This window comes from Ceratotherium simum, chromosome 6 (genome assembly GCF_057802395.1).
Source record: "Ceratotherium simum simum isolate JZ-2026a chromosome 6, ASM5780239v1, whole genome shotgun sequence".
In the NCBI taxonomy this organism is placed as follows: domain Eukaryota; kingdom Metazoa; phylum Chordata; class Mammalia; order Perissodactyla; family Rhinocerotidae; genus Ceratotherium; species Ceratotherium simum.
The window spans coordinates 8,635,252-8,657,850 of record NC_141905.1 but is presented as its reverse complement, the minus strand read 5'-3'; the positions used below and the strand labels follow the sequence as shown (position 1 = coordinate 8,657,850).

At 42.4% G+C, this 22,599-nt stretch overlaps 1 protein-coding gene across 1 annotated transcript; it reads right to left on the bottom strand.

The window, feature by feature from the left end:
* Nucleotides 1-4,238: 4,238 nt before the first annotated feature.
* Nucleotides 4,239-21,405, bottom strand: C6H10orf53 (chromosome 6 C10orf53 homolog). The gene is made up of 3 exons (XM_014789044.2): nt 21,309-21,405; nt 5,402-5,521; nt 4,239-4,702 (listed from the first exon to the last, which is right to left on the bottom strand). Exons 1-3 carry the CDS (start codon nt 21,403-21,405, stop codon nt 4,638-4,640), a joined length of 282 nt encoding a protein of 93 aa, XP_014644530.1. The 3' UTR covers nt 4,239-4,637.
* Nucleotides 21,406-22,599: the final 1,194 nt, after the last annotated feature.

The following is a 22,599-nucleotide window of genomic DNA, read 5'->3' as shown; positions in this document are numbered from 1 at the left end:
GGGTTGGGACTTAGCATTCTTCTTTAGTCTTCTGGGTCTCCACTCTTGACCTCTTCCTGCCACTCAAACAGGAACACACATTTTCAAAAGGTCTGTAACTGTGCAGGCCAATGTCGTCCAACACCTCAGAGAAGGAGCATTTCCCATCAGGAACGTGATCTGGGGGATGCAGCTCTGCCTACAACTGGGCCCCCTTGTACCTGACCACAGAGAACAACAGGGCTTTTTGGAGGCTCAGCTTCTCAAATGTCTTCATTTCAGAGATCTGCAAACAGAGTCTTTGCTTTCCATTTACATAACCAAATGGTTGGGTCAAGCGGTTTCATGAGACAGAGAGTAGTTGACACACACCACTGTGTAGACAGGAGGGCTGGCCTCATGGGAAGTGTGACCTCGTCATTTGTGGGGTAGTTGCACCCAGACAAAGGTATAAAGTAAGTGGCCCAGGCAAACAGGAATGGATGAGTATTCTCCTGGTGAGCCAGATGTGGTGGTTTTGGTTTTGCTTTTTGTTTTGTGGTTGGCATTGTATTTTTCAAAAAATTAAGCCACCATTTTAAAACCAAAAGTTTCAAATAAAAATCCAGATTTCTGGCCCTTCTGGAAAACTTCAGAAGATTGATACCATCAGGCCTGCCTCCTCCTGCACGGCAGCAGCGTCATCCCTGAGTCGAGTCGCAGCGGCACCCCCCCATCTAAGCTGGGGCACCTGCTCCGCAAGGCCTTCCCAGCCCCCACTCCCCACAGTGTCCCCCACAAGGCCAGGCCATCCCACCCCTCCTCCCCACAGTGTCCCCCACAAGGCCAGGCCATCCCACCCCTCCTCCCCATGGTGTCCCCCACAAGGCCAGGCCATCCCACCCCCACTCCCCACAGTGTCCCCCACAAGGCCAGGCCATCCCACCCCTCCTCCCCACGGTGTCCCCACAAGGTCAGGCCATTCCCACCCCCCCACTCCCCCCAGTGTCCCCCACGAGGCCAGGCCATCCCACCCCTCCTCCCCACGGTGTCCCCCACGAGGCCAGGCCATCCCACCCTTCCTCCCCACGGTGTCCCCCACGAGGCCAGGCCATCCCACCCCCCACTCCCCACGGTGTCCCCCACGAGGCCAGGCTCCATGGGCAGTCATTATGCTATCTGCTCTGTTCTTTCCTTTTCCCAGCTCAGTGCCTCTCAGCCTGCCCGGCCCTGACACTGTGGCCTCACGGAGGGTAAGCTCTGGCCCACATGGAGGAGAATTCAGGTTGCCCCTCCTGAGTCAGAACATGAGCTCACAGCCAGGACTGGAGCACCTGATCACACTACTACCCAAATAACCACAAATAGACTCTTTTCCATGAAACGTTCAAGCCGTTTGGGAAGGAAATTTCTCCATGCCTTATGCCAACGACCTGGGCTAGCATTTTCTTGTGTTTCACCTGGATTTGGCCAACTGTGTGTTTCTCCCGGAAGCTTGGCACACGCAGGGTGTACATACATTGTCACCTGACTTGTTCTCCCTCGTGGAGCCCACAAAGCCCACAAGCTGGGGATGCATGTCTGACGTGGGGGATTTGAGTATCAAGTCCCAGTGTCACTTACCCCGGACTATGTGTCCAGGGGAGCAGCCTTTGCTTCCAAAGGGAGCAGCTCATCCTTTGAGGTCCTCCTCATCCTCTCACTGCACAGGTGTCTCGGCAGGAGACAGTGACCTAGGGAACTGATTTTTAATACAGTTATCTTATATATGACCTTGTCACAAGCTTTGTGTATCAAGGTTTTGAAGGGTGAACGCACCAAGAGAGCAGGTACAGCCAGTGAGGCCCTAGGCAGCGAGCCCGGGGAGGCCCCTAATAATCTCCATTCTTTTCAATTTTTAAAACTAGATGAAAAAAGCTTAGAGATTTCAAATTACATTTAAAAACTAATAAGATAGAGCTCTGCTTCTAATTCTATTCTAAAAAGACACTTTCTTTACATGTTCCAATACAATGAAATTGATTTGGCATCTTACAAAACTTAAAATGTGATTTAATTAAGTGGCATTTTAAAAGCGTTAAAAGGCACCCGAATGTCTAGCTTGTTGAAACACAGAGCACTTTTGCTTTCAATTGGGAGCAAGCCGTGTTTCCTGTTTCCCCGCAGGAAGACAAATGTTCAAGAAGACATAAGACACAGGCAGGCAGAGGAGAAGAATGATGGCACATTTCTTTAGACCAAAAAAATGATTACATTTCCAAAGAGAAAGCTCTTCGTAATCAGTGACAGAGAAGGGCTAGGTCACATGGATGGATGACCTCTATGTCGAATCCTTGATTTTATTTTAAATGTTTATTTGAAAAGTAACCCCCCCAAAACTTATAAACACACACACACACACACACACACACACACACACACACACAGACTCACATGCAAAGTAAAAATCAGTTCCACCACTGAAAACCTTTACCATGTGGAAGAAATGATAGTCCTGCAGGCCTCCTCCTTCCACCCACGCCACTCACCTCTCCAAGCCTGCCACCCAGAGGGACCCCTGTGACTTTTTCCAGTAATGCTGACTCATACATCATTTAACTCTGATCTAAACTGGAACACAGCACCCTGGGCACAGGCATCTCCCAGAAGCTTTATGCACTTGGGTTTTTCTTGGAATCCGTGAGCAATCTCGTCTCGCCCTTCTGCTCTGGTCATGGAGAGAAGGAGAGCAGGTCCCGGCGGTGGTGGTGGTGGTGGGTCTGCTCCAACAGCACAAATACAGGCTCAGGGGGTGTGTCGGAGGAGGGCAAGATGGTTGCCGAGTGGAGCCATTGTCCCAGTTCAACACTGAGGCTGCACAGCCTGAGAAGCGTCTACAGTCCTTAGAGCTAAAGTTACTGCAGCAAATGCAGATGGGAAAGCTTGCAATTTTATTTCTCAGCAGAAAAAGTTTTGATGGGAATCACCGTTCAAGGAGGAAGAAATTTCCTGATTCAGGATAGAATTCTTAGACAGTCAGCAAATGTTTTAGTCACATGGGAAGAGTCTCAACATAAACATGTTAAGTTAAAAAAAAGATACATAACTGGGTACATACAATGTGATCCTAAATTGGTGAAATCAATTTCGATATATGTCTACCTCCTTATGAATATTCAGACATGAATAGAAGAAACCCAAATTGAAATATACCAAATGTTATCAAATTTATACTTTATCTGTATTTTCCCATTTTAGTATAATGAAAATAATGAAATTTCTCTTGTAGTAAAATGTTTATATGAAAACAGAGACAGAATGCTACATATATTATAACTTAAAGTGGTCCTTGAGAAAAAGGGACTAAATCTCGGGTTACTAAAGATGTGTGAAAAACCAGACACCAAGAAGAAGAATTTTTTTAGCCTCCAGTTCTCAGTAAGGATGATTAAATATTTCCAAAGAGTCCTAAGTGATTCGTAATCTCTGAAGGAAATCTGATAAATGAAGCTTGGGCTGAAAATCAAAATTATATCCCCTATTTCATCATGCTCAAGAAAGAACTTGCACAAGTGGTTTCATCGAGTCCCAGAGGCCTTTGAAGTTCTGGGGCGCAGGGGGGTCTGAGGCTGCCTGCAGCAATGGAAAGGATGGCTCCCTAGGTGCAGTGAAGCCGCAGGGAGCAGGGTGGCCGCCTCCCACAGGGATGTGGGCTCAGAGCTGGCTGGTGGCCTCCTGGAGGCTCTGAGAGCCCTTCTCTTTCAACACGGCGCCAAGAGTCTTCTGTGAAGGAATTCATCTTTCTTCTAAAAGGTATGATGTCTTCTTACCATGACTTCACATTTAATGTCATTAGATCAATATCTGCATTTCTCTCCTCTCCTTTACTCTATAGCCAAGAATATATGCTACAGTTTGGTGCATAGGACGTGAAAGTAGAAAGAACATCGTTTGACAAGGCTGATTTTTACACTGACCGTAACCAAAAACCTTCCTTAACTCCGCGGGGCTGTGTTTTCCTCCAGAGGGACAGGGGAGCCACTTTACCCTCCTGCCCTGGCCTCTTTTGGGCCCTCTTCAGAACAGCCTGTTGGAAGGCAGATAATTTTCTTGTTTTAAAGAGAATGACTGAAGATTTGACTTTAGGTAATTGTATATTAGCATTTTAAATATTATTCCATTGGGAATAAGAAATAAATCTGCAGGAATAGCCAGGTTTCCAAATACTGACATTAACTTTGGCTTCAGATTTTCAAAGGCCACTGTTCTGCCTTCCCCCACCCTCCCCTCTCCTGCCCATCTTTAATTTTACCTCTTCCTTGCTCTTCGCTTACTACAGAATGGAATCTCAGATGCTTCTGGCAACTATGCGTTATTAGGAAGGGATGGTGCTTTGTTATTAGATTGCATTTTATTATTTCCTTCAGCTCAACGCGTACCTGATATTGGAGGGCTCTCCCTATGGGTAGAGATTGAGAGATGAGCAAATGATGTGGTTTGATTATTTTTGTGGGCCCCGTGTCCTCGCAACCAGGTGAGAAACTGCATGCCATGCAGGCTGAAGGGCAGGCTGCTGTCGCCGCGTTCTGACTGGTAGAGTCCAGCATCCAGGCCCAGAATGGCCGCTTTTGTTTGCATCCCAGGACAGCCGGAGACAGCTGTTGTTCTGTTGACTTGACAGGCCTGTCCCGCTGAGGAGATCAGCAGGCATTTAGCACGGCTATCCTGGCTTCTTTGCACAGTGGGTCTAGTTTACCATCACCTCCTAGGGAAACAGACATAATTTTTTTTGGTCAGCTTTATATACAATTTCATGTCATGTAAGATGTATGTACAGCTTCCACTAGGAGAGCATTTTCAAAGTACACAGGCATGTAAATTTTTAACTAGCCTTTAGTAAAGTATTAGTGGATTGCAAAAGCTTTACTTCTGAGCAGAGTGAGGGATGCATAATGCCAGCCTTCCAGACCAGAAGGTCTCCAGGGCAAAGAAATTCTTAGAATGCTGCTGATAAGGCCATGTACTGCTGGCATATCGGCTCTAATTTTCTTAGCAAGCCTAGATAGAATAATCAAATGGAAAAAAACATTTTGAAGGCAAATATAATAAAATACATATTATTAAAGGGCAAAAAAAAAAAAAGAAAGAAAAAACCCAAAAAACCTATTATCCCTAAATTCCCATCATATCATTTGAATCCTAGGGCTAAAAATTCATTTTCTTTCTGTTCCCTCTTCTGTTTCCAGTGTTCCGGGAAGAAGCCCAGAGCTTCTAGCACCTTATTGTGCGCGGTCTAGGATGCGATCATTCATGTGCCACAGAGCACAGGGCTTTAAGTAAGAATTTAAGACTCAGAAACAAACCCAATTTGAATTTCGGCATGACACACTCAGCACTTCAACTAGAAACTGAAGTGCCTCAGAGAAGGCAAAATGCTGGTTGGAACTCCAAGTTCCCAACTTACCGAACTCCAAGTCTTTGATGTTGCAGTGGAAGACAACTTCCTCATTCACCACGAGTTCTACCGTGTTCCAGTCTTCCACCTTCTCTAGGATGACCTGGTGTCCATCTTCTGCCAACACAGCTGGAAAAGATGGAGAAGCATGTGAGTGAAATGGGAACAGACTCCAAGTTAAGCAGATATGCAGACATCCTTAGGGATGACAGCAGCTGGTCTGTAGGCCAGTTGATCACGGCTATAACTCAAGCGCCCTGGTGGCACCTGCCTGGTGCTGGTCCCCATGTGCCCTCACCTTTGCTGGGAAGCACAGCCAGAGGCCTGAGCAATTCAGGATTTGGTTGTGATTTGCCCCTGAGCCACATGATCTGTTAAAATATGAGCTTTTCTAGGAAGAGTTTTTTTAGCTTTCCTTATAGAGACGATATTCAATGTTGGAGGGGATGCAACAAATTAGGTAACTTCTTACTTTGCTGATGGAAACATAAATTGGTCACCTTTCTGGAGGGCAGTTTGGCAGTACGTGCCAAAAACCTCAAAAGCTTTAAAAAAAATTAGAATTAAAAAACGATTCTAATCTCTGGCCCAGGAAATTGTACTTACAAGAAAGCTTCCTAAGAAAAATATCAGAAATACAGGCAGATTTTCGTGACAAGAGGTTCCTTTCTGTAGTATTATAATAGCAAAATACTGTGAATAACTTATGTGCCCACTAGTAAGAGGATGGCCAAGTAAATGGTGGTAAGTCCACATGATGAGATTTTATTTGGACATTTCAAAAACATGTTTATGAATTTCTTTACTAGCAAGATAAATACTTGTACTATAAGCAAAAAAATCAGGGTACATATATAGCATATATTAAAATATATATTCAATATTAATTAAAATATGTATACGTAATAGGAAAAAAGGAGAAAATACCCAGTGGTTATCTCTCTGTGGTAAGATTATGAGAAACTTTTTTTCTCTTTATTCTTTTAGCATTTTCCAGATCTTCTATAATAATCAGAAAAAAAGGTTTTTTTTAAAAAGCTAAAGGACTAAGCTTTTTTCTCACCTCTGGACTCTGCATTTTGGTTATTACTTAATTCAATGGCTCCTTCCCTAAAGATCAGCTACAGAAAAGTGGCTAGATTTATTCTCTATTATGGAAATGCGAGAGTATACAGATTTAGGAGAAATGATGGGCATTGAACAGCCTGGGGCTCGATTTTCTCCAACATGTTTCTCCCTGGTTTTCTTGCTATGTTCACCCTATAACATTGTGTTAGAGTTGGTGTGTGAAATCACCACCTTTGGCAGTCTTCATACACCAGTGAGAATTTTGGTTAGGATGGAAAATGAAATCTAGTGGGGGGCATGTTTTTAAGTCTTAGCATTTCAATCAGTCTTACAGGGGAAAAGCAGACAGTTATGTCAGTTAATTGCATTTAATTACAGAGACAATTGCTGTTTCAAAATGTTGGTGTGTCCACTTCATCTTTCAATCAGTTCAAGAACATCCAGCCCCAACTGTGAACATTTTAATTGCATGATTTTAATTTCACTTCTGGAAAGGAACTTCAGAAAGCAACTCAGCGAGGATCTCCATTAACAAGATAGCGCTCCTTGGGCACCCAGTGGTGGCCCTAATTGACCTTGCATCAGCTAAAGCCTCTCTCTACAGAACACCCGCATCTTTTCTTTGGCATATTTATGCTATTGTATCCTATTTAAGTGTCTTGTTCTTAAACATCTTTGGAGGAAGGCACTCGTCTTGGACCAGTGACTTGTTTAAATGAAGAAATGCATCCAGTTTGGAATGGCCAGTGGATTGTCTAGGAAGCGTAAAGGCAGTCCATAGGCAGAGATTTCTGGGGATCATACACGCCCCCAGCAGTGCCCCCTCAGGGGAGGGGAGGTGTAGCTGGAGAGGGCAAAGCTGCAAGTGGGTAGGTAGGAGGCAATTCGGTCTCCACGACCTTGGCTTTACATTGTCTGAAGACATTCCTGGGAAATGTACTTCAACTTGACAGGAATAAATCGGGAACAGAATAGCTTCTCCACTCCCACCTTACACCTCACCTCTGGGGGCATGGGCTGCCTCTATCCTACTAACAACCAACACCAATTCTCTAAGGCCTGGGGTTCTGGAGCGAAAGAGGGCGCAGGTTCTGTCTGGGGCTGGTCCCTGTGACCGCAGTGTAAGTGAGGAGGGGCTCTGCAGGAGGAGCCCCGGGAAGGTGTGTACCCCGCAGCCGGCCGTGACGCTTTCCCTGCAGGACCCGGTCTGACCGAGCCTCATGCCCAAGTAGCATCTGGGTTTGGGATTTGTTTTATGAGAACAGTGGTACTCTTTCATGGCAAGCTGTATCTAAGAAACAGGATTTGATCCACTGAATCACCCATCCTATGGAGGTGGATGTACTGAATAATGGGGTTCTGCCTCATATCTCAGCAAACAGGGTCCAACAGGAAGAAATCCTCTTACGAGAGCATACCACTCCTCACTTTACCTTCTGTACAGTCGCAAAGCATGGGGCCTTTAAAGGGCGTGCATCTCCCTCATTGACGATAATCTGTCCCAGGTGCCCAGTGTTAATACAGTTTGTTGAATAAACAAGCTCATAATGGTGCTGGGAACCTCCAATGACTCTTTTGGACCCTGAGTGACCTAAGTCTGATTCCCATTAAAGCAATAAGCCACCTCAGAGGCTACATTGTACACTCACCCTCAAGAAGCCTGCCCCCTCCCTTCTCATCAGTCCAGGACGTGTTGAGCCCAGCTCTAGGGCAGCCAGTGCAGGCTTAAGGGATCAAACTCGTTGAAGCACCAGAATTCCTGCAGCTCATCCAAATGCCACCTCTCTCCATGGAGGACCCATTTTTCCTATGAGCTGCTATGGGGCTGTCTACTCAAAGAAAGGTCAGATAAATATACTCCATGCAACAAAGTCTTTGCAAAGGCAGTGGCTAAACTCCAGCATAAATCAACCAGAAGCTGTAAGGCCACCCGCAGAACGCCTGCCTCTTTGAAGTGGCACCTCATTCTTCAAGGGGGATCTGGGTAAACTGAAGGGACACAGAAAAGCCTCCCTCCTCTCAGTGCGGGCGGAACTGGGCACCATCTGTGAATGATTTAAATGCTGCTGGTTAGGAAGTCAAGGCAAAGAGACAGACAGGCATCTCCCCTCCTCCGCTGGGCACAGACGCAATGCCAATGCCAATTAATGTGTGCAGCTAATGCATAGCTAGGGACGGAGGATGACACACAGAGTGGTTTAGCTAAATAAGGGCGGATTCTCTTTTTATGTGTCATTTTCAATTCTTTCTAGTTCCTTCTAGTGAGTCATTTGGGAGACTTATGTACAGCAGGCAAGGAGCAACCATAGCCAGGGAAATTACTAACTTTTTATTAAGTGTTAGTTGGTTTAGTTTCATCAGTATTGAGGCCAGAGCAGAGACATTTTTGCTGAGCTATTATAATTTGTGGGTAATAAAGAACAAAACTTTTCAGATTGCTTAAGGCATAGGAAGTTCACGAAAGATCAGGCATATTTCCAAAACCAGCAGGGCTTCAGGAAATGATAAAGGGCTATAATTTTTAAAGAAACACATAGAATTCAGATGCATATTTCACAGGTGAGGGCCTGTTAATGCACCCCTCTGTGCTTGTTATGGTGGCTCTGTTGGGTCTAAAGTGGTGGGTGGAGTGTGGGACAGAGAGGGGGGAGCAGATGCTCCTTACTTGGCTTCTGCTAACAGCCTGGCATTTGTCCTCGGCCCTCAGTGAATGTTGGCTGCCAGTATTAAATGCATTATCATTCAGGGATATGCAAAGCTGACTTGGAAAATCAACCACCTGCTGATACCTTGCACTACTTAAGTCTCCTTCAACCATAAAAATTCTCCCCTTGAGCTCAAAATATGCCCTCCCCTCCCCTACAGTGGGAAGAGCTGTCTGTGCCCTTTGCTTCCTCGTCTCTACCCACTCCTTTACCTCCTGCAGTCGGAGCTTTCAGCCCACCTTCTCCCGAACCCGCGCTCTCAGAGGTGAAGAGCCATCAGCGCATTCAATGGCTCACCCGCTTCCCCCCAACCCTCCTAACAGATTGACTCTCTGACCTATTGCCTTTCTTGCTCTTTTAAAATACTTTTGCTGGTAAAAAAAAATACATTTTAAACTTTAAAATTTTATCAGATTGTAAATGTAATGCAGACCCATGATTTTTAAAAAATCTTAAAAATTATTGAAAAGTAAAGGACAAAATTTTTAAAATCACCCGTAATTCTTCTCCCTCCCCTTCCCTTTGTCTTTTTCAATGGAAGCGGCTTCATAGCGTACATGGAATTCAGGCACATGCTTCAGTTCGTGAACACGATGTCATGGTGATCTAGCCCTGTCAATATGCATAGATCTGCTGCACTGCATTCCACGTGACGGATGTACTGTAATTTATGCAGCCATTCCTTTTTCTGGTTGTTTCCAATTTTTCACTGTCACCAAGAATGCTGCAGAAAACACTCACGGGCATGCCTCCCTGTACATTTGCGAATATATCTTATGTATATACGGAAGAAACTGAGAAATGGAACAGCTGCATTGTACAATATGTGGTTACATTTTAAGACACTGCCAAGTTGCCCTCAAAAGTTACTGTGCCAATTTACCCTCCCATCACAAGTCTTTGAGAACACTCTTTTTCTATGTCCTTCATCAACCGTAAATTCATCTTTTTCTAGAGCTAACTCCTGCTTAACAGTTTGGTGCCCATTAGCGATTTTCTTCTTGAAATTCTCATCTCACTTGCCTCCTGTGCCTCCAGGTTCTCTCCTACCTCTGTGCCCCTCAGAGGGACCACTGCCAATTCCTGCCATCTGTCCGGTTCTGTCTTTTCTTGCTTCCTCTGCAGTCTCACCTCCTGTGGTTCCAGCATTCAGCTCCATGCAGGTTCATTTTAACTAATATTTATCGATCTTTAAGATGTGTCAGGCACAATTCCAGACAGTGGGACACAGCAGAGAACAGAAGAGACAAGACTCCCTGCTCCCCTGAAGCATACATCCCAGTAGGAGAGATGGATAACAAGGTAAATAGGTGAAATATATCTTATGTTAGATACTCATGAGCATTAAGAAGAAATAAAAGAGGAGGAAAGGGGGATAAGGAAGAGGAAGGCAGACGGAAGTGTTGACACCCGAAGGCTGAGAGAGAGTGAAGAATGAAGACCGGGCAGGAATCTGGGGAAGGATCATTCCCGGTGGAGCAACTGCCAAGCCCCGAGGTGAAAGTGCAGGGAGCGTTCAAGGGTCAGCGAGGAGGCGGGTGTGGCTGGAGCAGGGTGATGAGGGCAGAGGGTAAGTAGCGATGGGAGGAAATGAGCTCAGGGAGGTCACTAGGAGTCTGGTAGGCCACTGTAAGCCTTTGGCTTCTACCTTGAGTGAGCTGGGAGCCACTGGAATGTTCTTGGAGGCACAGGTCATGCTCTGACTCAGGTTTAATGACTCCCCCTGGCTTTGGTGCTGAGAACAGACTGCAGGGGGGACAAAGATGGTCACAGGGAGCTTGGTGAGGAGGCCGGGGCAGTGATCCAGGCAGGAGATGATGGTGGCTTGGACAAAGAGGTGGAGAGTGGGAGGGAGGGTGAGAAGTGGTTGAATTCTGTCTGGATGCTTTGAAGATAGAGCCAAAAGGAGGTGCTGCTAGACTAAATGAGGAGTTTGAGGGAAGGAGAGGAGAGAAAGATCCTGCAAGGTTTTTGGCCTCAGTAACTGAAAGAATGGAGCTGCTACGAACAGAGATGGGAAGAATGCAGGAGGGGTTGGTATGGGGGCGAGTATTAGGAGGCCAGTTTAGAAATTTTGGATGTATTAGTGTCTGAGATGCCTACTAAACAACCCAATGACAATGAGAGGTCCTGATTGGAGATATAAGATGGAGTCATCAGCATATAGATGTCATTTAAAGTCATAACTACTTCTGACTCAAATTTGCTTTTGTCTTTCTCCTCAACTCCCGAATGTGATTTCTAACCTCAGTATTTCTTAATAATTATTTTCTCCAACTTATTCCCAAATCTCTTCCTTCAGAATTAGCCTCTTAAAGCACAACCTTGATCTCATCATTCTTTAGCTCAAGAAACTTCACTGGCTCCCCATTGCCCAGAGGAAAACAGGCCTGACTCTCTTGCTGCACACCGTCCTCTAGCTAGACCCAACTGCTTGCTGCTCCCCAACATGCCCCAAGCTACTCCCTCCTCCCCTTCCCAGGGACCCCTTCCCCTAGAATAATAAGAGCTAAGGCTTATTAAGCACTTACTATGTGCGAGTATAGTGTTCATGACTCTACACACATTTTCACATTGGATTCTCACATCAGTGACACAGAGATTCTCTCCCATTTTACCAATAAGTAAACTGAGGCTCAGAAAGGTAAAAATGACTTGATCTTGACTTTGGCCACACAGCTACTAAACAGTGGAGACCAATTCAAAACCAGATAGATTGGACTTCAGAGCCCTTGTGCTCAATATCTGCTCAGGCCATCTCTCTGCCAATAGTGCCAAGAATGTAAGCAGGAGACAAGTGACCAAGGAGAGGTGACGAGTAGAGCCAACAGGATTTGTGTGCAGACTAGATGGTGAGTTTTCCTTCCAAGACTCGTAAGTTGTACTTTACAACACAATGGTTGTGTATGCATTCTGCTTTAATATAACTCTTGGTATGTAAATGATCTAACTGACCTCTATACAAGCATGCTGATTGTGGCAGCAGTAAGAAACACAATTAAAAAGTATCTGCAGGTATCAGCAAAATGGTAGAGTAGGCAGCACCAAACTCCCATTCCTCCATGGAAACATTGAAAAAACAACCAGAAACTGTCAGAAACAACTTTGTCAGAACTTCGGAAAATAGTCAAAGGTGGCAAACAAGTGAATGCTGAATCAAGAAAAAGACAACTTTAAAATGGTAAGAAAGCTTTGTGTCATCTTTTTTTGCGCCTGCCCCACCTCCTCCCTGGCTTGGTGGCAGTCTTGAAGATAGCAGCCCTTGTTCCCAGTATGGGACCCTGGTCTTGTTCCCAGAGGGAGGAGAGCAGATCTTATTTGCAGATTCTTGTGCTTGTCTGTTCTAACCTGTCTGGGGGCTACCTAAAGGACTGACACAAGGTGCTCGTCTTTGTTTCACCTAACTTGGAACTCATGCAGGGTTGAAAAGCTGTGGGCAATGCTCGAAAACATTGTAAGGTAAATGAAAAACCCGAAGCTGTCCGGGCAAAAGACTGTTAAGACATACAATAAACTTCATAAAGCCTGGGAGGAAAAGCGGGGGAGAGAGTTTCTGTGGGAAATTAGAGCGTTTGAAAGCACCTGCATGTACTGGAGCATTTAGAACGCCAAACGCATGCCCAGAACAGGATGCAAGCTCACAGAAGACTCAGGAAGACCCTAAGCTTTCACCACTGGTTGATCGATAGACTCAGTGAAAGCAGGAACTAAAGGCTGAGGCAAAATTGTAAACAGCCCTGCTAAGTATTAAAGGAGTGTCTCAACATAGAGCAAACACATAAAGAATGGGAGAGGCTTTCTTTTTGTTTTATTTTTTTGTTTGTTTTAAAGCTCCTGCCATTCAAGGAAATCTCTGTCGAAACTAGTTGAACACAAGCTAAGCCTTCAACAATTAAGAACATCAAACCCTGGGGAATGGGGAGAATCTGATTTCCAGAGTCACTATATTGTAATATTCAAATATGCAGTTTTGAACAAAAAAATTTAGAAGTATACAAAGAAACAGGAAAGTATTAGACATTAAAGGGAAAAAATAAATTGATAAAAACTTTCTCTGAGGAAACCCAGACATTAGACTTACTTTAAATCAACTATCGTAAACGTGCTCAAAGAACAAAAAGAAATCATGGACAAAGAACTGAAAGAAACCAGGAGAATGATGTATGAACAAAATGAGAACATCCATCAAGTGAGAAATTCTGAAAAGGAACCAAATAGAAATTCTGGAGTTGAAAAATACAACTGAAATGGAAAATTCACTAGAGAGGTTCAGCAGTAGATTTGAGCATGCAGAGGAAGGAATTAGTGAACTTAAAGACAGGACAATTGAAATTACTGAGTCTGAGGAACAGAAAGAATAAAGGATGAATAAAGGTGAACAGAGCCTAAGGAACCTATGGGACACTAGTAAATGTACCAATATACAGATAATGGGAATCCCAGAAGGAGAAAAAAGCAAGAGGCAGAAAGAATATTTGAAGGAATAATGGTTGAAAATTTCCCAAATTTGATGAAAATACACATCCAAGAAGCTCAACTAACTCCAAGAAGGATTAACTCAAAGAGATCCACACTGAGACACATTATAGTCAAATTGTCAAAAGACAAAGATAAAGAAAGAATCTTGAAAGGAGAAAAAAGAAGTGACTTGTCATTTGCAAAGATCCTCAATAAGATTAACAGCTAAATGCTTTCTCATCAGACACCACGGAGGCCAGAAGGCAGTGGGATGGTATATTTAGAGTACAGAAAGAAAAAAACTTGTATTGGTCAGAGTTCTCCAGAGAAATAGAACCACCAGATTATATACATAGACAGAGATAGAAAGAGAGAGGTGGAGTGGAGGGAGAGAGAGATTTACTTTAAGGAATTGGCTCATATGATTGGGAAGGCTGGTAAGCCTGAAGTCTATAGGATTGGCAATTCAGGTAAGAGTTGATGTTGCAGACTTGAGTCTGAATTCCACAGGCCAGGCAGCCTGGAGACACAGGCAGGGGTTCTATGTCACAGTCTTGAGGAGAATTTCTTCTTTGGGAAACCTCAGTCTCTTCTTAAGGCCTTCAACTGATTGGAAGAGGCCCACCCACATTATGGAGGGTAATCTGCTTTACTTAAGGTCTACTGAGTGTAAATGTCAATCACATCTAAAAAATACCTTCATAGCAACATCTAGACTAGTGTTTGATCAAACAACTGGGCACCAAAGCCTAGTTGAGAGTTGACACAAAAACTAACCACCACAACCATCAAACAAGAATTCTATGTATGTCAAAACTACCCTTCAAGAATGAAGGAAAAATCAAGACATTTCTAGATAAATAAAAGCTGACAGAATTTGTTGCTAATAGACCTGCCCTACAGGAAACACTAAAGGAAGTGCTTCAGGCTAAAATGAAAGAACACTAGAGAATAACATGGAGCCATACGAAGAACTAAAGGACACTGATAAAGGGAGCTACAGAGGTAATCACAAAAGCAACTGTTAGTGCACTTTTGGTTTGTAACTCCTCTTTTTTCCCTATATGATTTAAAAGGCAAATGAACAATACAATAATTATAAATCTATGTTAATGGGCACACAATGTATAAAGATGTAATCTATGGCAATAACAATATAAAGGGAGAGGGACAGAGTATATAGGAGCAGGTTGTTTGCATACTAGTGAAAATTAAGTTGATATTATTTAAACTAGGTTGTTATAAGTTTAGGATGTTTATTGTAATCCCTAAAGTAACCATTAAGAAAATAATGTAAAAATATACTGAAAAAGAAAGGAAAATGGAATCAAAATAGTACATTACAAAAAATCAACTAAATTAAAAAAAGTCAGTAACGGAGGAATTGAGGAACAAAAATAAAATAAGACATACAGACAACAAATAGCTAAATGGCAGAAGTAAGTCTCTCCTTATCAGTAGTTACTTTAAATGTAAATGGATTAAACTCTCCAGTTAAAAGGCAGAGATTGGCATAATGGATAAAAAAGCACAATCTATCTATATGCTGTCTACTAGAGACTCACTCTAGATACAAAGACACAAAGTGGTTGAAAGTGAAAAGATGGAAAAAAATATTCCATGCAAACAATAACCAAAAGAGAGCCAGGTTATTTATATTATTTCCAGACAAACTAGATTTTAACTCAAAAAGTTTACAAGAGCCAAAGAAGGACATTATATATTAATAAAAGTTCCAATCCATTGAGAAGAATAGCAATTATAAATATATACACAGCTAACGACAGAGCCCCAGAATTTATAAAGCAAAAATCGGCACAATTGAAGGGGGAAATAGTTTTACATTAATTGTTGGAGACTTTGATACATCACTTTCAAAGTATCACTTTGATACATCCCTTTTATCACTTTCACTGAAACAGAACACTGCTGTATGTTCTAATGGATAGAACATCTAGACAGACTATCAATAAGGAAATAGAGTACTTGGACAGCATTATAAACCAAGTAGACCTAACACATATAAATAGAACATTCTACCAAAGGCAGAGCATATATTCTTCTCAAGTGTGCATGGGACATTCTCTAGAATAGACCATATTTTAGGCCACTAAAGAAGTCTAGATAAATTTTAAAAGAATTAAATCTTAAAAAGTATCTTTTCTTCCCACAATGGAATGAAACTAGAAATCAATAACAGAAGGAAATCTGGAAAAATCTACAAATATTTGGAAATTAAACAATATATTAAGCAACCAATGGGTCAAAGAAGAAATCATAAGGGAAATTAGAAAATATCTTGAGAGGAATGAAAAGAAAAACACAACATGTCAAAACTTGCAAGATGCATGGGGCCAGCCCGGTGACGCAAGTGGTTAAGTGCGCGCGCTCTGCTTCGGAGACCTGGGGTTCGCCAGTTCAGATCCCGGGCACGCACCGACGCACTGCTTGGCAAACCGTGTTGTGGCAGCGTCTCATATAAAGTGGAGGAAGGTGGGCATGGATGTTACCCCAGGGCCAGTCTTCCTCAGCAAAAAGAGGAGAATTGGCAGATGTTAGCACAGGGCTGATCTTCCTCACCAAAAACAAAACAAAACAAAACAACAAAACCTTACAGGATGCAGTGAAAGCACCGCACAGAGGGAAATTTATAGCTATAAATGCCTACACTAAAAAAGAAGGTCTCAAGTCAATGATATAACTGTACAGCTTAAGGAACTAGAAAACTAAGAGCAAACCAAACCCAAAGCTAGCAGAAGGAACTAAATAATAAAGATTAGAGTGGAGATAAACAAAACAGAAAATAGAAAAACAATAGAGAAAATCGACGAAACCCAAAGCTGGTTCTTTGAACAGATCGACAAAATTGACAAGCTTTTATCTATACTAAGTCAAAAGGGAGAAGACTCAAATAACTAAAATAATCATTGAAAGAGGGGACATTACAACTGATTTTACAGAAATAAAAAGGATTATAAAAGAATACTATTAACTATACACCAACAAATTGGAAAACCTAGATGAAATGGACAAATTCCTAGAAACACACAGACTACCAAAACAGACTCAAGAAGAAACAGAAAATCTGAACAGACCTATGAACTAATAAGGAGAGTGAATCAATACTCAAAAACCTCCCAATAAAGAAAAGCCCAGGACCAGATGGCCTTACTGGTGAATTCTAACAAATATTTAAAGAAGAATTAACACTAATCCTTCTTAAACTCTTCCAAAAATTGAAGAGAAGGGAATACTTGCAAATTCATTCTATGAGGCCAGCATTATTCTGATACCAAAGCTAGACAAAGACACCATAAGAAAAGAAAACTACTGACCAATATTCCTTATGAATATTGACGCAAAATCCTCAACAAAAAACTAGCAAACTGAATTCCGTAGCTAGCATAGTAAAAGAATTATACTCCATAACCAAGTGGGATTTATCCCAGGAATACATGGTGGCCCAACATATAAAAATCAATAAATGTAATATACCTCATTAATAGAATGAAGGAAACAAAAACACATAATCATCTCAATTGATTTAGAAAAAGAATTTGACAAAATCCAACATTCTCTCACGATAAAACTCTAATCAAACTAAGAATAGAAGGAAACTTTCTCAACTTGACAAAGGCCATATGAGAAACATCCACAGCTAATATCATACTCAATGGAGAAAGGCTGAAAGCTTTTCCCCTAAAATCAGGTACAAGACAAGGATGCCTGCTTTTGCCACTTCTATTCAACACAGTATTGGAAGTTCTAGTCAGAGAAATTAGGCAAGAAAAAGAAATAAAAGGCATCCAAATTGGAAAGAAAAAAGTAAAACTAACTCGATTTGCAGATGGCATGATGTTATATCTAGAAAACCCTAGAATCCACAAAAACACTGTTTGAGCTAATAAACAAAGTTAGCAAAGTTGAAGGACACAAAATCAACACACAAAAATCAGTTGTACTTCTATACACTAGCAATAAACAATCTGAAAAGGAAATTAAGAAAACAATTCCAACTACAATAGCATCTAAAAGAACAAAACACTTAGGAATAGATTTAATCAAGGAGGTGCAAGTCTTGTTCACTGAAAACTACAAAAATTACTAAAAGAAATTAAAGAAGACCTAAATAAATGGAAAGACACCCCGTGTGCCTGGATTGAAAGACTTAATATTGTTAAGATGACAATACTTCCCAAAGCATTATACAGATTCAATGCAATCTCTATCAAAATCCCAATGGTGTTTTTTTTTGCAGAAATGGAAAAACTCATCCTAAAATTCATAGGGAATTTCAAAGGACCCAGAATAGCCCGAATAGTCTTGAGAAAGAATAACGTTGAAGAACTCACACTTCCTGATTTCAAAACTTACTCAAAGCTATAGTAATCAAAACAGTGTGGTACTGTCTTAAGGATAAACATATAGACCAAATGAATAGAACTGAGAGCCAGAAATAAACCATCACATCTATGGGCAACTGATTTTTGACAGAGTGCCAGGACCATTCAATGGGCAAAGAACAGTTTTTAACAAAAAGTACTGGGAAAACTGGATATCCACATGAGTATCTTTTGAATGAAGTTGGACCCTTATCTTACACCATATATAAAAGACTCCAAATGGATCAAAGATCTAAATTTAGAAACTATAAAACTCTTAGAAGAGAACATAGGGGCAAATTTGCATGACCTTAGACTTGGCAATGATTTCTTAAATACCAAAAGCACAGGCAACAAAAAGAAAAAGAGAAAAATTGAACTTATTTAAAATTAAAAACTTTTGTGTATCAAAGGACACTATTAAGAAAGTGAAAAGACAATCTACAAAGAGAAAATATTTGCAAATCATATATCTTATAAAGGTCTAGCATCCCGAATATATAATGAACTTTTCCAAGCCCACAACAAAAATAACAGTCCAATTAAATAATTCGCAAAGGATTTCAATAGACATTTCTCCAAAGAAGACACACCAATGGCCAATAAGCACAGGAAAAGATGCTCAACATCATTAGTCACCAGAGAAGTGCAAATAAAAACCACAATGCGATTCTGTTTCACACTTACTAAGATGGCTACAATTAAAAAAACAAAAAAGAAAAGAACAAGTGTTGGCAAGGATGTGGAGAAACTGGAACCCTCGTACATTGCTGGTGGGAACGTAAAATGGTGCAGCTACTGTGGAAAGCAGTTTGCGAGTTCTTCAAAAAGTTAAACATAGAATTACCATATGACCCAGCAATTCCACTCCTAGATATATATCCCCCCCAAATTGAAAACAGGGACTCAGATGAACACCAATGTTCATAGCAGCATTATTCACAATAACCAGACAGTGGAAACAACTGAAGTGCCCATCAACAGATGAATGGATAAACAAAATGTGGTATGGACACACAAACAGAGTATTATTTGACCACAAAAAAGAATGAAGTACTAATACACGCTACAACACAGCTGAACCTCGAAAATAAAATATTATGCTAAGTGGAATAAGCCAGATACAAAAGGACAAATATTGTATGATTTTACCTACATAAAATATCTAGAATGGGCAAAGTAATAGAGACAGTAGGTTAGCAGTTAGCAGGAGCTGGGGGGAGGGAGTGATAGGGAGTTACTGCTTACTGGGTACAGAGTTTCTGTTTGGAATATTGAAACATTTTGGAAATAGGAAGTGGTGATGGCTGCACAACATTTTGAATGTAATTCACGTCACTGAATTGTACACTTAAAAATGGTGAAAAAGGCAAATTTTATGTTACATATATTTTCCCACAATAAAAAAGAGATACAAAAAAAAAAAAGAAATAGTTGAACTAAGACAGAAAATGTGGGATTGGGTTGGACAGGAGAAGCTCGTAGCCTCTAGGGCTGGAGCAAAGAAAAAATGTCTGCAAAAGTCAAAAGCCTAAAGACAGAGGAAGTGAAAAGGCTCCGAGAACTCCTGAATGAAGATTCCTTCCCAGCAGTCTAAGATCCACCTTATTTTCAAAGAAATGCTGTAGCTGCTGAGCCTCATCATTCAGTGAACATAAACTAGAGGTGGCTTGTGAGGTGAGGGGTCAGTGGGTGGGGCTCATCAGAGGGGGAAGAAGCAAAGGGTCAGTTATTCAGGCAGTGTCCCTAGCCAAGACCACAGAACATTTTAAGCATCACCAAATAACACTGAGCTATTTACAACAGAAATTTCTCAATCAACTGTTCTCTCAGAGAAACCAACATTCTCTGCTGATTGAAATTCTACCCATTCTCCAAACTGGAATTCAAATGCCACCTCCTCCAGGAGGCCTTCCCTGATTGTTGATTTTGTGTCCTCTGGACTCCCACAGCATTTTGCCTGGAAGATCCTGAGTTTGGGTCATATAATGGCGTTTATGAAGACTCAGTCCTGGGCTCTCTTCTCATTCTATATGTTCTCCCCAAGTCAATGACTCATACCTTTGTATCTCCAGCTTAGACTTTTTCTCTGACCTCCAGAACTGCAGAGCCGACTCCCTACCTCCATCTATGTGGCTGAAAACACGTGAAGTTTAATATGTCCAAAATGAGCACGTTCCTCCAAATTGTGGTCCATCTTTGGTGTTCTCAGTTTTAGTGCAGAGCATTTCCATCCATGAGCACTTTGCTCAAGCCAGACACTGACTGGATCCGGAGGGCATCCTCTCGACCCTCGCCTCCCATCCCCATCCTCTCAGGGAGTACCATCGCCTTTGCTTAAGGTACCACCACCCCTTGACAGCTGTCCTGGTCTGAGCTACTGTTCTCTCTCCCCTGGACCACCCCAATGGCCCCTTGACTTGTCTCTTGCTTCCATTCTTGGCCCTCTCTAATCTGTTCTCCTCAGAGCAGCCACAGTTTCATCCCCCTACCTAAACCTTGCATATGGCCCTGCAGGATCTGGCCCTGTCTACCTCTCCAGCCTCACCCTCCATCAGTTCAACAAATACATCATTTGTTCATGCTTCTAGCCTTTGCAGATGTTAGTCCCTCTGCCTGGAATGCTCTTTCTTCTCTTTACCCTGTTAGTTTCTCCTTACTCTTTCAAGCTCAACTCAAATGCAATTCCAGCAAATAAACCTGTCCAGATCTCTCCCCTTTCTCCTCCAGTTATGACCTGTGGCAGGTCCCACTCTGATTATGTTCTTCTGTCCGAGGCTTGGCACAACTGTCAACTGTAGTCAGCAATGAGAAGGTCACTTCAAGGACATATATCTTTGTTCACCAGTGTGGCCCCAGTACCTAGAAGAGTGTCCAACACATATTAGGTGCTCAATAAAGATTTGTTGTATGAATAAATGATCAAGGGATAGACTCTCTGCCATTTGCCAGCCATATAACCTTGGAAAAGTCACTTAATATTCCTGATCCTCAGTTTCCCAATGTGTAAAGCAGGGTATGTAATACTTTCTATCAAAGTAATTTGTGTAAACTGCCTGGCACCCATTGGGCTCACAGCGCATGTTTGTTCCCACTCTTATACTGAAGCAGTGGAAGCCAGAAGCAGCTAAATCATCCTAGGGTGGTGGGGGCTCAGGGAAGACTTTCCAGAGGAGGTGGCACTTGGTCTGGGTCTGAGGAAGCAAGGAGGTCTAGGCAGAGGGCACAGTCTACACGGATACCCAGAGGCTGAGGTGCCTGGGGGCACGCAGCTGGGTGGCCCTCCTGGGCTCGGCTGCTCACCTAGCAGGCCCTCCAGGCGGAAGGTGCGGTGCTCCACGGACAAGCCAACAGCACTGTACGGCCCATAGCGCACGATGACCAAGGCAGCCTTGGGCATGGCCCGGCCGCCTGCCGGGGCTACAGCGCAGCACGCACAGTGCTAGGCAACTGCTCTTCAGGCCTTTGCGTATGGGCGGGGCCACGCACGAGTGGGCGGGGCCAGGGCGGGTCGGGGCGGAGCTTGAGGATCCCGGCGCCCTGATCGCTTGGCCACCGCTGGGCTGCAGAAAGGTGTGTTGGTGGGCTGGTGGTGGGAGGCAACTTGCTTTCACGACCCTCACAGCCAGGTAAACACGGGATTTCAACCTGGTATGGCAAATGTTAATGATAACAGTAACCAACATTTACAGCCAGTTACAGAAAGTATGTGTCAGGCCACATGCTGAGCACTTTCCATGTGTTATGTCATTTAATCATCTTACCATCCCTATGAAGTAGGTTGTATTTTGCACTTACAAAACTGAGGCTGAGAGGGCACATGTAGCCTCCCCAGGCAAGTCAGGGGTGTAGCATGGATTGGAAACTCTTGTAAAGTGTCTATGTATAGATTTCTTTTTGTTTATCTTGCCTGGAATTTGTTGAGATTCTTTAAAGTGTGAATTGAAGTCCTTCATCTGTTTTTGGAGAAATTTGAGCCATTATCTCTTCACATATTGCTTCGGTCCCATTTTCTTACTTTTCAGGGACTCTAGTTAAATGGATGTTAGACCTTCTCACTGTATTCTTTATGTCTCTTCTCTTCTGTGTTTTTCTCTTTTTTCTTTCTTCCATGCTTCTTTTGGGGTTGTATGTATGTATGTGTGCATTCATTCATTCATTTTTACCTGTAATCTAATTTACTGATTTCTCTGCAGCCATGTCTTAACTGCTATTAAAGCCATCAATCTGGTTGGTCATTTCAGTTATTTATTTTTCAATTCTAGAATTTTAGTTTGGTGCCTTTTCAAATCTGCTGTGCCACTATATTTTTATAGTTTTCAGTTTCTTGCCAAGTTTTTTAGGTTTGGCTTTATCTTCTTGACCACAGTAAAGATACTTATTTTATAGTGTATGTTTGAAAATTCCACTGTCTGGAGACCCTATCTGTCTGTTTCTGTTGTTATTTCTGCCAGTTTCTGCTCATTTTGTCTTGTCTCCTAGAGTGCTTGGTTTACTTTAATTGTGTACTAGACACTGTATTAGCAGAATTATTTGTAGGAACAATTTGAGGCCAAGGATGATGTTATCTTCTTCTATGGCTGATTTTTTTTTT

What these genes read in the sequence shown, in the direction of transcription:
- C6H10orf53 (XM_014789044.2), bottom strand. Translation starts at nt 21,405, where the DNA reads ATGCCCAAGGCTGCCTTGGTCATCGTGCGCTATGGGCCGTACAGTGCT. An exon ending in CCGCCTGGAGGGCCTGCTAG is followed by an intron (nt 5,522 to 21,308) that starts GTGAGCAGCCGA and finishes CATCTTTTCCAG; the next exon opens with CTGTGTTGGCAGAAGATGGA. An exon ending in CATCAAAGACTTGGAGTTCG is followed by an intron (nt 4,703 to 5,401) that starts GTAAGTTGGGAA and finishes CTGTTTCCCTAG; the next exon opens with GAGGTGATGGTAAACTAGAC.